Raw genomic sequence first — 15,995 nt, forward strand, 5'->3', positions numbered from 1 at the left:
GATATTTCAATTGGAACAGTTCCATTTGATTTCAGCTGCTGGGATAACTGAGAGCTGGAGCACAGTTCCTGCCCCAAATCAGCAGTCAATCTGCTGTTGGCTACCTGTGGTTCTTACACTGCCTCTCGTAGGGACAAGGTATGGGCAATCTCTTACAGACACTAAATGACAAATATCCATTTTAAGTTATTTCCTTGAAAGGAGGGGAAACTTTCATTCTTTCCTTATAAACCATCTGATCCCATGAGGGTCACTTCACTAGACCCTGATACACAAGACATTCAGAGCAACAAAATATAATAGTATTTTTATTAAAAAAGCAGCAGTATCCATCCCCATTCCCAGTGCTGATTCCCCTTCCAAGGAAATAGCAACTTCAAATCAAGACAATGCCAGATGGGAAGTGAAGAAATATTATCCAATTTGCTGGAGACAGCACCATGGTGGTTTTCTGTTAGCACCTGGAAATCCTCATGCCCTATAATGGGGAGTAGCTTCACTGTAATCCTGGGGAAGAGACCAACAGCTCCCAGCATCTCCCACTGCAGCAACAACTCCACTTCCATTGTATTAATGGTCTTACAAAGTCTGGCACAAAGAAAGAGAAAGCCCCTGAGAAGGAACAGGAAGACTGAAGAGCATTTAAACTAAGATTGTCCATCTAATCAGGCTTTAGGCCAAACAGTCAGTATCGTTCAACAGCGAGGGAGTGGTTTAGGACTCCCCTCTGCACCAGCTTCTCTATTCTACAGTTCATTTTTTCCAAGAGTCATCCAAAATGGGATAGCTTTTATCACGTGCACCTTTGTTATTCTATACAAGACTAACACTGTGTGTCAAAAATATTTTGTTTTATTCTTTAATTGAAACAGAAGCTGACCAGGTTCCACCTCCATGAAAAAAAAAAAACCACATTTAAAATTGATTACACTAACAGCCTCCAGTACACTCAAACAGCACACTATCCACAAAATAAAAACCAAGATGTTTCAAAGAAATATCCATGATGTCCTCAAAATATTTGTTACACAGAATACAATCAAGTTTACTGGTTATGACAATTCATAGAATTTCTGCAATGTTTTCTTGAGATGCGTACAGTTCACTGCTGCAGTGCATCAAATAGCACAGTGTGTCACATGCTATTTCTCCATAAAAAGGCCACTGGAATATCCATCTGATTGTGAACCAGGTTGGAAACTGCTGCACAAACTCTCCCAAGAAAAAAAAAAAAAAAGAAGTTTCCTGAAGATCTCACAGCTCATCTTTATCCCAGTCATCCAGATCCACATCACTGAGATCAATATCATCTTCAACTGGAAGCTGTGAAAGAGGGAAGGTTTTGAGCACACATTTAGAAGTACTTTAACACCAGGACATCACTGACTTTGAAAGACGCTTATTTCATCCTGAGTAAAGCTCCTGCCTGTCGTCTCTTTCATTCATAAAAAAACAACCTCTAAAGCACAGGACAAGTAATCAGAGTTCAGACTAGAAAGTTGTTTTCTAATAAAAATAATCCAGATGAAGGCACATACAGATAAATGCTGTAACAAAGCTACTACCATATTCTATATTTTAATTCCATTTGAAGGAGATCAAAAGATTGTAGTAACTTTGTTTTTCACAGCAATGTTGAACCTTAAGAACATACTCAATCACTGTGTAATTACACAGGCTTTACCTTACAAACTTTCTGACATTAAGACTTCGATGGTAAGGTCAGCATATTGCAGAACCAAAGCCTCCACAAACATTCAGGTCTTGAATGCATCCACTACCACCTCCCTTACTCCACGTGGGTAGTAACAGGTTTCCGCCTCAAGGGATTCAACTTCCAGATTACACCCTAACAGCCAGGCGGGAGTATCTGTCCAGTGTCAGACAATGAATCTGGTGTTTGGTGTAGTGGCAGAATTTACGTAATGGGAAGCCATCAACACAACTTGCCACAGTCTTTGAAGAACAAGAATTTTCACATCGCCAGTTCTTAGTTACATTATCCTACCTGAACCTAGCAAATCATCAGCTCTTTTAGAGATGGAACACCTCTTACCTCACCATCTTTGCCATCCCAAGGTTCAACTGAATGAATTTTAGGGAAAGCTCCACCACCCACTGGTGCTGTAGAGCCACGACCAACAGAGAGTTCCCTGAGAAAAAAAAAAAAAAAGTAAACATTAAGAAATTTCTCCAGTCTCCATCCACCTGGAACAATGCCTACTTCAGATAAAAGGAAGTTAACTTTGAAGATTGCTCGCATCTCTTGAAGCAAATCTAAACTGTCTGGAAGTTTTTCTTTTCCAGAACTTTCTGGAAGTTCTCATCTTTTCAAATTGAGAAGCAGAAAATGAAGCAGCATTGTGAATTTACCATTGGATCCAAAGAGACAAACTATGTGAGCTACACTGTTTCATATTTCAGCAGTGCCCCTTGTAACGCTCATGAACAAACATGGCCCCTTTAACAGTATATTGTGTACCATCTGAGACAACTCCAAGAGGAGGCTATAATTCTAGTTTTGGAAGTCACCTGCAGCTGTTACTTGAAATCGCTAGTGATCCTTTTTAGTCAGTTCTAAGCTTCCATGGGTATGAGGTAACAGTTTCTGCTTTGAGACACTGTGTCTTGCACTTGCTAGTTACACTTGCTCAAAAAGCCCAAATTAAAATCCTGAAGAGCTAATCCCTTTTCCTTCTTTCAGAGGCAAGTAGGACTGAAGCATTCCTCCCTAGGTGGAGTATACAGTTTTTATGCTCTTCTCAGTGCTTGTTTCCTTACTTTTGGTCAATGCTATTGAGCCTGCACGCAGCAAGCTGAGTTAACAGCCAGCTACAGCAGCTGGGATTGTACTGCTTTCTCTAGGCAGCACAGCTGAGCTGAAGTGTCAAGTAAGAGATTATTCCAGCACGTATTGCTTTGTAGCAAGACAATACCAAACCAATTATCTAATGCAACATAAGCTGTTTACATTGGCTGTTGTGTCCTGGAAGCACCATCCACCCTCATGAGAAAAGGCTTCATTAATATACACTAAGAGAATTTGCTATGCCTGAGAAAAGCAGACATTTCTCATGTGCATTATTAGTGCAGACTGACTGGTATTACTCTTCTTGCATATGAATCCTGTATTTTCACTTGATGCTCTGAGAGCCTTCCCTTTTTGGCACTAAGAAGAAAGTCTGATCCCTTACACAGGTAAGAGAATATAGCACTGTTTCCATTAATCCAGCAGGAACAGGGTTCAATTTATGGTGAGGTGGGGAGGGACTTGTATTTGCTTTTTCAGTTCTGACTGTCCTTTGCCATTCTCCAAGCAAGGACATGGAAATAACACTGCTAATGTAAGCTCTCAGAGGCTCTTACACACCTTATAGCAGGTGGCATTTGCAAAAGCAGAGTTCTCACTTCACTTCGACCATGCTTAAGTTAACAGCTTAAGTTTAGCTGCTCTGTTTCAGTGCTGCTGCTGCCACCTTCTGTCCTCTTCCCCTTTTCCTTTCCCCATTCGATTCTTCTCAGCACTGGCTCCTGCCAAACTACGCAAGAGGCAGTTTCAGGGAACTTGAGCTGAGCAGAGAGCTCTTTTTGGATGGACTGCTTCAGCTCCCCCAGTTAGTTTACCAGATGCCAGGGGAATGGGAAACGGGAAGACAGGACCCAACCAAACCAGAAAGATGAACAGCAACATACAGAATCTCAAGAACCTCAGTAGCACCAGTTTAGACTCCCAAACTGGGAACTTCCCAATTACTAATCAGAATACACCATTTGAATTTAATAGTATTGATTACTAAATCCCACTAATTTCTTGGGTTACCAGAGAACCAGAATTTTTCCAAGATCAAACCTCGCTTTATTTTCAAACTGTTTTCAAAAGTTGTCCTAAAACTACCACTTAAGTTTAAGTGTCCAGCTTCTTCATTTTGTCAACCACAAAGAGGACTGCTTTATTAGCTGCAATCCTCACCGAAACCATTCCCTTACTCCAATGAATGCTCATCATCTTATTTCTCTTAACTGTGCAAGTCTTGTCTGATCCAGGAGAGTTTTGGGCTGGAGTTGCAGCCCCAGTTACAGAAAGACTTAAGTCACATAAAGATTTCATACCTGAGAAACTCATTAATCCCTTGCTCGCTGAATGATCCTTTCAGAAGGGCAAATTTCATCTTCCGAGCATTAACAGCTGCCATTGCTGGATACCCAAAGCCTCCAATCCCCAAAGAGCTCTCAAGATCTGACTGAGCACCTGCTTCTGTCCACAGCCACCTTGAGGAAAAGATAAAATATAAAACAAATAATTATGATAGGCACTACAATTGTTCAGAAGTCACACATACCCTGCAGCCCTGCAGAGTGCAAGCTGGGCTTTCAACTGCCCTTGAGAATGTCAGCCCATCCCAGTTTGTTATTGAAGGCAGCAGGAAACAGCAGGATCCCAACCTTGAGCCATGTTAACAGAGGAAACCCCTCCCGAACAGCACCTCTAGGCCAGCACCATGCTCACAGCCACTGAAAGCTGGATCAAAAAAAGACAGTCCAGGGAAAGAACTATGTTCCCAATCCAACGAAACTGATGCACTTTAGCCTGTATTAAGCAATGTTTGAAATGGCTCAAGTTACAGATCTAAACACAACAAAGTACTGCCAAAATCCCATTGTAGAGGATTTCTAGCCAAAGACTGCAAGACCAGTATTTGTTCCTCACTGGTCAGGTCTCAGTTCCTCTTATGCTTAAGAAGTCCCCTGAGGAACCTCTGGAATCAGCCAATCTCAGCATTTTCTCCCAGGCTTTCAGGCCATTTTGCCCCCTTTTCACAGCAGTCACAGTGTGTCAGAAGAACTCTCACTTCCCAGAGACGCCTCAGAGATCCTAACCTCCATTTGAGAGGAGGAGAAGAGGCAAAGCCTGCTGGCCTGCTTCTTTGTGAGAATGAAATTTTTTAAACTGCAATTTACTTTTTTTTTTTTTTTTGAGAATTCAGTCATACTGTCAGATTGACCCACCAGCAGAAGACTCTAAAAGAGATTGGATAAGTACTGCCTTAAAATATTTTATCATTCAGGACAAGAGTAAAATGTGGTTAATCTGATCTCATTAATGCTTAGATATCCCTTGTAAACACAGGATTTGGGGTAGATAAAAAAAAAATAAATCAGCAGTTTATTCTAAAGCCACAGCATCCACTCCCACTGTACATTTAATGAAATACCAAGATATACTATCCTGAACAAGGAACAACTCATATCTGCAGATAAATCACTATCATACAAATTCTATGCTGTTGCCTCTAAAAACGTTCACATCTTTTCCAAGATGACCAGTCTATAGTGACACTTACCCCCACATTTTCTTTTTGTATTTTTCAGCCATTTTTAACATGACATCCAGGTAAGAATTCCTCCCTGAAGCTCCTGTTTGTTAGATAGCATTGGACAAGTTAAAAGATACAACTACATGCTTTAAGTGACAAACTCATACAGAACTCCGCCAGCTTTTATGTCTACCTGTGTCAAGAATATGAGGCAGGACAGAAATGATGCAGAGCTGATGAGCATCACAGGTACTCTTCAGAACATCTTCACTAATTATCTAGAAGAAAGTGGCAGAAAGTCAATAAGAGTAAGACTGGGTTACCCAGCTGTGACTGTACTACCCTCCAACAACTCCATCCTACAAGGTAATAAGCACTGAAACAACTTCATGCAAAAGCTTACAAGACTCCCCTCCTTCACTGGCCCCAACACAAGGCTAATTACAAAGAGTTCAAAGTCTTCTGTTGAAACTTGCAGCAACAGGAAAGTAAGCAGTATCAAATAAGGCTTACACAGAGCACAGCAAGATGTCACTTCTTGCTCAAAGTCACTGTCCTTGGACCAGGGCTGGAAACAGCACACCCGTACCTATGCATGTGCCCGTAGATTTTATTCATGGTATTGCTACCATAAGGACAGTCAGCAGGGTGTAGCATTTGCTGAAGATGAGGATATTTAATTGACATTAACAGAGCAATACCAGTTTTGTGTGATATACCTTAAAAAATAATCATATGTACGTAAGGCATACAGAAAATAGACATTTTAAAAGGATGACAAAGATGAAATACAAACCATTTTCAAATTTTTTTTTTTTTAATTAATGGTATAATTTTTTCTGCACCCCAATGGATTGTCTTGCATGCACTCCACTTTGGAGATAACTGATCCCCATTTCCAATCTACCAACATCAAGCTGAAACTAGGAGTCACCATACAGAGAGTGGAGTTTTTTTGGACAACGAGCAAAGTTAGTTATCATACAACTTCTAATGGATCGCTTACAATTGATAAAACCCTGCCCTCTTGTAAAAAAAAAAAAAAAAAAAAAAAAAAAAAGAGATAGGGCACAGAACCCAAGGTGTTCACTTGTTCCTCAAAGAGGATTCAGACACCCTGGCACCATCATGTCAGTGTGTGTCTTCGTTGTATCAATTCTGCTATTCTTTCAGTCAACAACAAATTTGCAGTCAAAATTAAATAACAGAAAGCTGAACAATCAGACTTGTCACCTTTGACATTCTGATGCAAAACAGTATGGAAGCAGCACCTTAGGCTGTTTTCTTTAGTTAATATAGTTCTGTAAAAACTGCTGCAAAGGATATGATGGAAAAGGAATTTGAGAAAATGATGTAGAGGTACCTCCAGGAGCTCAGGTGGTGGCGCGTTATCAGAAAACAGATCCAGAGCACGAGCAATGATATCAGATCTAGTTCTGCCACCATCATAATCAACAGGGTCTTCTCCTTTCTGGAAGATTTTAATTGTAGGAAATCCACGAATCTGCAAGACAAGTTTAAGCCATCAGCTCAAAAAAATCTGAATATTTATGGTGGAAGTTACCTGCTACTCAGATGTCTTCCAGATTAAGAGAAAGGGAAGAGATTTAATGTCTAGATGAATCAAGGCTCACAGCATGTTATGACTGAACTGGAACAATTTTCTAACTTCCTACACGTGCAACAATTCAAAAAAAGGGTAACGTACACTGAAACACTGATTCAAGTTTTAGGCCTGATGAATCAGCAACAGTTTCATCTCAGTTTAGATGCACCAAGCAGGCTTAAGTACCAGGAGGACTATCTTAACTCTTTGTATTTCTTGGACATTAGTTTCCCTGATTTGTCTGTGGGGAGACAATACTGTGCCTACATGGCAATAAATGGACCTTAAGCTCCCTCTGCTACACTTCCAGAAAAACTTGTTTAGTCTTCCTGCTGACCGCCAGCCATGTGCACTTACAGTGTGTTGCTTTGCTTCCCTGTAAGCTCCCTGTACTGTGTTAAAAATGAACGAATATCAGTTCACTTTGGGCCCACAGCATAGCTGATCTGGGCAGCTAATAGGGTCTGAGTGATCCCTGACAACTGGCTCCAAGATGTACAGGCACATGTGTGCGTTCTGGCGGTATCCAGCCAGCATACAAACAGTCTGAAACGAGAGACCTCTCACTTCAGATAAAGCTATACAAGACATGGTAATAAACAGCCTTTTTCATCAGCAACATCCAGATTTATTCCTTTCCTCTCACTCCATTTATTTATAATGTTACTGACATTCAGGAATGAATTATTTCTGCAAAAGTGGTATGTGTCACTTAACATTATTTTTAGCGCAAAACATTTAAGTGTTACCAGATAAGGAACAGTTCAGCAAGCATTAAAGGGACATCTGACTTACTAGAGATGGAAAGGAAACTGCAACCACTGCAGAGCACACTCACCCCATATCGGCTTGCCAGCATCTGATTGACTGTTGCATCTACTGCAGCCAATTTTACTTTTCCCTTTGTTTGTTCCTTCACCTCAGTGGCAGCAGCTGCCCATTCTGGCTCCAGGCTGAAAAACAAAGAGTAAGAGTGCTCTAAGCTCTCTTAGAGCTAGCAGAAGTATACCACATTCCAATATTACCTAGCATATTCCACCCAGGAAAAAAAATTAAAGTCTTTGTAGAGAATGACAGCTAGGAGGGTTATTCTAAATGAGACTGAAGTCCTGCTTCTCAGGGAATGAAAGTGTCAATATAACTCCTGGATCTTACTTCCACTTCTAACCAGGAATTTAGCTAAGGAGCACTGCAGCCAGAGCAGCACCAAAGTGCCCTGAGCAGAAGCCCACAGTTTTGTCAAAACACCTTAGAGAAAAACCCACTTCCAATATACTAGAGATGCAGGGACTCTTTTAGAGGATTAAGGGTATTGCACAAAACCAAGCACTAATGGGAAATGAACTATCAAAGAAAAACCTCATTTACTTTTTGCAGTGCCCACACCATGGGGCATAAAACTCCACCATCCACACATCGTCACTGTTTATGACGTTCTTATCAAAGCTGTCATCAGTCAGCTCAATCACATCCTTCTTATCTCCACCTCCACTCTCTCGGCTCTGTAAGAAACAAACAGACCCGCACATAAGTAACCAAAATTAGTTTCCCACACAAGCCATCTCTTGTGTGTCATGTTATACCAAATGGTCTTCATTTGAATGAGATACAAAACAGGCAGTGTTAGGTCATACAACTTTCCCATTTTAGAACTGACAATACACACAGCCTACTCCCACAGCACTTTCAAGAAACAGCAAGTAACCTTGTCTTAAAAACAAACAAAAAAACACCCAGAAAAAGAAATCGGGTCAGACTGACTAACAAGAAGCTGCAGGAACATCTCCCATCTGTCCAAGAACAAAGTCCTCTCCAACTCCCCCACCCCACTGTGCTCTGTTTTCTAAGCAACAGTAACATGCGAGTGCAGTACACACTACAGGGTACAGTCCACCCAGGTCTTTTATCTGGCCAACTTGAGAATGTTGGAGTGCACTTGCTCCATGATTTAGAAACCGTAGTAGCAGCTAGAGGCTTTTCAATTTACCTTCAGAGAAATCCAGCAAGCCAGCTTCAGAAGAACACTACCAAATTAAAAAAGCCCCATCCATCTAGCTTAGACTAGGCCTAGGCAAATAGTACCTCAACTAGTTGGAGAACAGTGCTAACATGGACCTCAAAGTTCAAAGGGAGATGTAAAGTCTTGCACCTGGGGAAGAGTAACGCCATGTACAAGAACATGCTGGGGACTGACTAGCTGAAAAACAGCTTTTCAGAGAGGGACCTGGGGGTCCTGGTGGACAAGCTGAACGTGAGCCAGCAACACACTCCTGTGGCAAAGGGAGCCAACAGCCTCCTGAGCTGCTTTAGGCAGAGAGTTGCCAGCAGGTCTGGGGAGGTGATCTTTCCCTCTGCTCAGCACTGCGTGAAACATCTGCAGTGCTGGGTCCAGTTCCGGGCTCCCCAGTATAAGGCATGCACACACTAGAGCAAGTCCAGCCAAGGGTCAAAGCTGCTTACAGGCTTTGAGCATCTGATATATGATGAGAGGCTGAGAAAGCTTGGATTGCTCAGCTGGAAAGAAAGAAGGCTCAGCGTGGATCCTACCCATGTATATAAATATCCAGGTGGAGGGGACTAAAGAAAACAAAGGCAGACTCTTCTGTGCAATGCCCAATGTCAAGACGAAAAGGGCGTAAGTTAAAATACAAGAATTTAATTTAAACATAAGAGGAAACTTTTCTACTGTAAGGGTGGTCAAACACTGGAACAGGTTGCCCAAAGAGCAGAGTCTGTGTGGAGTCTTGGTCCTTGGAGATGCTCAGAACTTGATGGGACACAGCCCTGAGCAATCTGCTGTAGCTGACCCTGCACTGGGCAGAAGGCTGGACTAGGCAGCCTCCAGAGATCCCTTCCAACTTCAATAGTCAGGAGCAAAAGCTCTGATCTCCTGTACAAGACAGCCTCCAGCTGAAAAAAAAAACCACACGGTGCTCAAATACCTGTTTCCCAGAAGTATATCCTCCACTTCTGCCACTAAGACGGTCTTTCACAAGGGACCGAAGAGCACTTAGAGCAGCATCAACAATGGCATCACTTGTCCTGCCACCTGCAATGCAGCAAAATGAGTGTTTAAAGCATCAAAAAGACAGTTTAAGGTAGGGCCCTGACTTCAATACAAACTTAATACTCCCTCACCCTAATGATTTTTCAGGAAAAGCAAAACTGGGCTATATTCATAGATAGGGTACTAGTGGTGGGAGATCACTGACTTAACAGAAGCAGCAGGACTGACTTCAAAAACTTAAACACCTTATCTGATGGGGGGGTGACTGTGGCAAGCTCCCAGTAAACAGGAAGAAAGGAATAATTCTTTAGAACTGCCTATCAACATCCACCAATTACAGACTACAAGTGGAACTGTGAGCCCACGCTAAGACATGCACAATTTGTTCAAACAAGTCCCACCCATCTGTCTCTCAGTTACTACAAGCACTTGACAGGAAGGAAGCACCATGCAAGACGGTATTAACAGCTACCATAATTACTGTATTCCGGTAAGTTTTTATATGTGCAACACATGAAAGAGCATCACATTTACCCTGATAATCCTCTGCTTTGTTTTTGTTGGCTCCAAATATCTTGATAGTTGGAAACCCTCTGACTCCATACTGTCCACCCAAGGACTGATGCTTATCTGCATCTACTGCACCGACTTTCACTACACCCTGTGGAAATAAAAACAAGAAGTAAGACAAGATTTCTACAGTGATTTAATACATTTTATACTCTGTGCATGCTGGAGAGAGAGAAAGTTATTAGCAGGGTAAGAAAAGAGTCATCGGAAGAGAGGTATTAACCCCCCTAAAGCATTTAACTGCAGAACACCATATACGTCCATTTTTCTTCGTCCTGACAAACTAAATTTACAATTGGGGTTTTTTGTTTGGCTGGTTTCAGGTTCTTTTGTTTGGTTTTTGTTGGTTTGGGTTTTTTGTGGGTGTTTTTTTTTGTTTTGTTTTTTAAGAGGAGGAATATATTTTACATAGGCAAGAGCTCAGCAAATCACTACATGACCAAGCTTTCTGTAATGAAAGAAATACTCATCACCAACAGCTTACAAAGCTGTTGTCGAATGTTCAGTTCATGTTGTTCCTGTAGTTCAGAGGCAGGTGACATGATAGCGAGGAATAAAAGAGAAACACGCTATTTTAGGGGATGGATGGATTCTAATGTCTCCTGGTACTGTTAAAAAAGTCATCCCTGGAAAGTTGTAATGTGAACTCACAGGGTCTGAATTTACTTGCTTCCTACACAATTTGATGGCTTCTTTTTTAAAAGAAAAAAATCCACAAAAATCCTGACTTTAAGTGCCTCTGACTAGCCACTTCTCTGGCTGGACAAGCATGATTAAAGTGATACGGTTTTGGGGACCAAACCCCACCTCCATGTTCCCAAGCCAGATGACCAACAGCCAAACTTCCCTCAATCCACTGCCACAAGCACATCTGAAACATTAAACTTACTTTTAATGCTGTTGCTGCTTTCTTCCACTCAGGGGTTAGTCTTTGACAATGGCCACACCTTTTAGAAAGAAAAACAAACAGCAATTGTAATTCAGATCTGACAACTATTTCACAAAGTACAGAGTGGCCTTGTTAGGTTTGCAATTACAGAACAGCCGCTAGCAGCAAACTGTGCAAGATTCAAGATCTACTCATGAAGAGGGGAAGAGGCTGTGCCACAACATCACATCATCACTCAGACTTCTGAAGAAAAACCTCCATATGTATTAGGTAGTGCATACACACCCCCACACAGATATATACACACACATCTCAAAAGCTACCTAGCTTTCCTAACACAGAGGAAAACATGAGCATCAAAATCCAGATTTGTACGCTAGTCTGCTTGTTGGAAGCCAAAATGGACCCATAACGAGGCCTGAAAAAAATTATTCTAGAGGTAACTTCTTAACTAGCAAGAATTTGTGGCACAAAATCTCCTGGATGCATCTGTGGAAGACCAACAGCTGACTGGCAACTAGTGTATAATCACAGTAACACAAGTCTGGAGGGAAAGAGGAGCTGCCAATTTACTTTATTGCCATTGTTCAATAAAGTTTCTTGCCGCCTGTAAAGCTGCAACACACTTGAAGAGCTTCCCCATAAACCTCATGGTCAGGCTATGGCTTTGAAAGGCCCTTTCCTCCAGAATGTGGAGCTTTGCGTGGCAGTAACAGAGGATTTGTGCAAAGATGGAATATACGTCACTCGAATTTACATGGAAGATGAAGACAGTACATGCTCTGGACATGATCAGGATGGGAGACAGAGATGCGAAATTAAGATGCACAAAGCAAGAATTTCCAATTTCCATAGAAAAATACTAAGTGTGAATTCAGATCTATGCTTTCACATCCACAGCAGATTCTGAAAGACAGAAGTGAGGGGCCTTCTCACTTAGTTATTCCACTTTGATCAGTCATTTTTAATACTAATTTCAGTAGAAAAATTGAAGCAGTAAAATGGCATATAAGGCTTTGTTGTCAGACTCTATGCCAACTTGAAATCAATTCCTGCCTTTTTCTCTGGTGAGGCTATTTAAAATAGGAATCCCAACTACAGCAATTTTGCTAGTCATGAGGCCATCAAACCAACAGCTGTACTGCCAGCAACCGAATGAAACCCTGGACTGATCAGCAGCAGATTCCTATGCTGCTCCTCCAAGATACGAGCAAGCAAGTATGCAGGTGTATTTCTTACCATGGGGCATAGAACTCCACAAGCCACAGATTCTCACTCTGAATGACCTCCTTGTTGAAGTTAGTTGGTGTTAGCTCTATCACATCATCACTGGCTGAATACAAACCGTTAACTGCCAGGAATAACGTGCAGCTCACTGTTCCTAGAACAAAAAAGCAAAGTAATCAGCACTCCTGCAGAACATTTATGGCTCTCCTGTTGCCATGGCTAAATCATGTCCCTTCCCAGCAAAAATCAGCAAGAAAAAAAGGGAAAGGGATTGACGATATAAAAAGGAAGTTAAGGCCACATTATGTATTCCCTCCCCACTTAAATCATGGTTCTACAGGATCATGTAATACATTTTCTGTGCCTAAAGCTAGCTGGAGTTATGTCACTCCCATTATTACTCTCCAGAGAGCATTTTTATCAAGCTGCAACCCTAACTACTACTGGTACCAAACCAGCAGAACTTCCACAGGGATCCTCACAGCCAGCTACATTTTCTATCAGTTCTTTCTCACGGAAACTCCTAAGCCTATCGCCCACACCTCTTGCACAGCAGGCACTTAAATGCACCTTTCACAGGATCACATAATGCAGGACTGTCCCAAGTAGTCTTAGTACAGTTACAGTGATTTTAGGACCAGCACTTGATGCACTAGTAGCGTTGGGAGCTCCTTCATTATTGCTCATGACGATCTTAATCTACCATTGATTTGTCTGGAGACAAATCATCAGACTGGAGAACAACAGCTAAATCTTTCTGGTCAACAACTCGAGCAGTCTTAAGAGTGATAAAAAAATAATCCTTAAAAGGTACAAGGAAATTGCTTTCTCTTCAGAAAGACTATATTTCTGGTCACTTCTGGATCTTATTATCTCTTGAGACTAACACGTAAAACCTCATAATCCTTCCTTCTACCTAGTCAAAGAGATTAAGAATGACTTGATGAAAGATGACAAGCACCTCTGACAAAATCCACGTAGCAAAAGACTTTTCTTAATCCAAAGAGTAAGGGGAGTAAGAGCTCAAACACAAGAGTTAGACCTAGGCAAAAAAAAAAGCGAACTTTGCTGTGAGTGGTTAATAACTTGAATAGGAAGCTGCACATTCTCTCTCAAGACTGAAAATGACATGAAGATAGAGTTCAGTGATGCAGAAACTACAGCACATGGTACACAGACGGCACAGCATCACCTACGCTTTATCAGTCCCGCTCAAGAAAAGCCAGTTTCATTACACCTATTCCACAGGGGAGAAGCTGACAGAAATAACATCTTCCAGGTTACTCAACCAGAGATGGGACTGAATTGTCACAACCAGCAACCCAGCACCCCATTCATTGCACCACTCCCCTTCCTAACGGCTTCTTCTAGCCCTAGGACCCAACCCCTTTCTTTTGGGGTGATCCTAGTTGGTTTCCACCTCCAGATTTACACATTAGATGAGCTCTCTCCCTTCAGCATGCCCACACACAAGACACACTTTAGCAGCACTGATCAACTGACTTCCAGGGCGATCCGTGGTTGTCACAGCATGTTACGGTGACCTACAGTAGCAGCTGCCACTGGGGTAGAGTAAGAAAACAAGGATGAAAAAAGCTACTTGAATGTTACAGCCACTCTCAAGAGAGAAACCCTTCTCTAGATGGAATGAGACCATTCAGTTGAAATCAGCATATTTTGGTTTCATGTAAAAAGGTATCTCTGGCAGAACACATTCAGAAGCTGAACAGAATTCATTCAGCTATTTCTGCCACTTCAAATAGAGAAGTTCTAGCTTATGCAAAAACACCTGCTAAAGAGAACTCACAAAAGAAAGCACATGGTGAAATTAATCTAGTCACGTATCACTGCATTTTTTTAATTATGACTCATTAACTGCTGGCATAATTTTCCCTTCTATAGTGTAATATTTAAGGTTTATTTCATCTTTAGCAAGTAAAACCATCATTTTCTTACAAGCATCTAAGCCAGGAAAATACACATCTGTCCTTGATATTAAAGCCAAAAAAAATCTCAGATAATCTGACTTCAAAAGTTGTTTTCTAATGTAAGTGAATTACATAGACAGGAGTGTTGTTAAACCAACTAAGGCAGCTCCATGCTAGTATTACTAGTCCTCAGCAAAAAAACAAGTTGCAACTCTGAAGGACCGTGAGGATAACTTTTTGCTACAGGATAACAATGATGATTTTGTGAACTTCCTCCTTAAAATACCCGCACCTTCTGCAACAGAGCTGGGTGTGCTGAAGATCACACATTTTCACAGATGTGCCCTCAGTGAGTGAGAGCCTTTCCCTTCGGCCCTGAGCAGCGTTACCTGCACCTCCAGCACTACTATCGCGGGGTCCGAAGGGGTCCACTTCACAGGGTTACCCATTTATTGGGCACAGGAGACCCAGCAGCAGGGGGAGGGGAAGAGGAAGCACCATTCCCCACAGACTCCTCCCTTTGTCCTCAGTCATCACTTTCTTACAGCCCCAGATCCCAGGTCAGGGCAGCCAGGCAAGTAACGGATCGCCGCTGACTGTAAATCAAAGCTTTTTTCTTTTTTCTTCCTTTTTTTTTTTAATTAGGTAGACAAGCACAATTTTTTTGTTGCTGGGATCTTTAGGCCGCCTGTCTGCGCTCCGGTAACGCACTGAGGATTCGGGATGGGGGGCGTCCCCCACCTCCCCCTCCCGCCTCCAGTCCCGTCCCCCGGCGGGGCAGCGGCTCGGGCCGGCGATGGCCGAAACGCAGCTGTAGGCGCTGCCCCCGATGCCACGGGTTACCCGCCCCGACGCCACAGGCTACCCACCCTGGAGAGCGGCCCGCACGGCCTAGAGCCCTCGCCCCTCCACGACGGCTCCTAGCCCATTTCCAGCGGCCGCTCAGCTCCCTCCCACCGCCACGGCCCCACACCCCCGACGTGGCCCAGAAAGGGGAAAGGGAGAAGCAGCGGCCCGCCGCCCCCTCAGGCCGCCCCCGCGCCCTCCGTCCCCTCAGTGGCTCCTACCCCACCACAGACGACCAGCTGCACGCGCCCCCATGGCTGCCCTCCACTCCCTGCGCCGCCGCCGCTACTAGAGACAGCCCGGCCCAGCCCGCCCCGCCCACGCGCCGCGCGTTCCCCGCCGTGGCCACCGCCCATTGGCGGCACCGGCGCTGGCGCACTGGCAAGAGCCAATGGGGGGCGTCCGCGTCAGTCGCTGTGGGGCGCGGGTGTGCGGAGGAGGCTGCGAGGGGCGGAGGAGGAAGAGGGCGGCGGGGCCGAGCCTGGCCTGGCCTGCTGGGCCAGGGGCGGAGTGGGGTACCCGGGGTTGGCCGAAGGCTGACGAGGGCAGGAGGGTGGCGGAGGTGTGCCTGGGTAGGGTGGTCACCAGGCTGCCCGTCCCGGAAAAC

At 43.3% G+C, this 15,995-nt stretch overlaps 1 protein-coding gene across 1 annotated transcript; it reads right to left on the bottom strand.

Annotated features, from left to right (window-relative positions):
- Window positions 1-830: 830 nt before the first annotated feature.
- PDIA6 (protein disulfide isomerase family A member 6) lies at window positions 831-15,720 on the bottom strand. Its single transcript, XM_063330475.1, has 13 exons — window positions 15,610-15,720; window positions 12,627-12,768; window positions 11,388-11,445; window positions 10,463-10,589; window positions 9,864-9,970; window positions 8,290-8,423; window positions 7,760-7,874; window positions 6,679-6,819; window positions 5,509-5,593; window positions 5,343-5,415; window positions 4,111-4,269; window positions 2,057-2,153; window positions 831-1,323 (listed from the first exon to the last, which is right to left on the bottom strand). The coding sequence occupies exons 1-13, from the start codon at window positions 15,641-15,643 to the stop codon at window positions 1,255-1,257; spliced, it is 1,341 nt and encodes a 446-aa protein (XP_063186545.1). The 5' UTR covers window positions 15,644-15,720; the 3' UTR covers window positions 831-1,254.
- Window positions 15,721-15,995: the final 275 nt, after the last annotated feature.

This window comes from Chroicocephalus ridibundus, chromosome 3, assembly GCF_963924245.1.
Source record: "Chroicocephalus ridibundus chromosome 3, bChrRid1.1, whole genome shotgun sequence".
In the NCBI taxonomy this organism is placed as follows: domain Eukaryota; kingdom Metazoa; phylum Chordata; class Aves; order Charadriiformes; family Laridae; genus Chroicocephalus; species Chroicocephalus ridibundus.

Bases quoted from the DNA above. Each gene is read 5' to 3' on its own strand.
- PDIA6 (XM_063330475.1), bottom strand. From the start codon at position 15,643: ATGGGGGCGCGTGCAGCTGGTCGTCTGTGGTGGG. The intron at 8,424-9,863 runs GTATTTGAGCAC...TGTTTCTTACAG, and splicing joins GATATACTTCTGGGAAACAG to AGCCGAGAGAGTGGAGGTGG. The intron at 5,416-5,508 runs GTAGACATAAAA...TCTAACAAACAG, and splicing joins GCCTCATATTCTTGACACAG to GAGCTTCAGGGAGGAATTCT.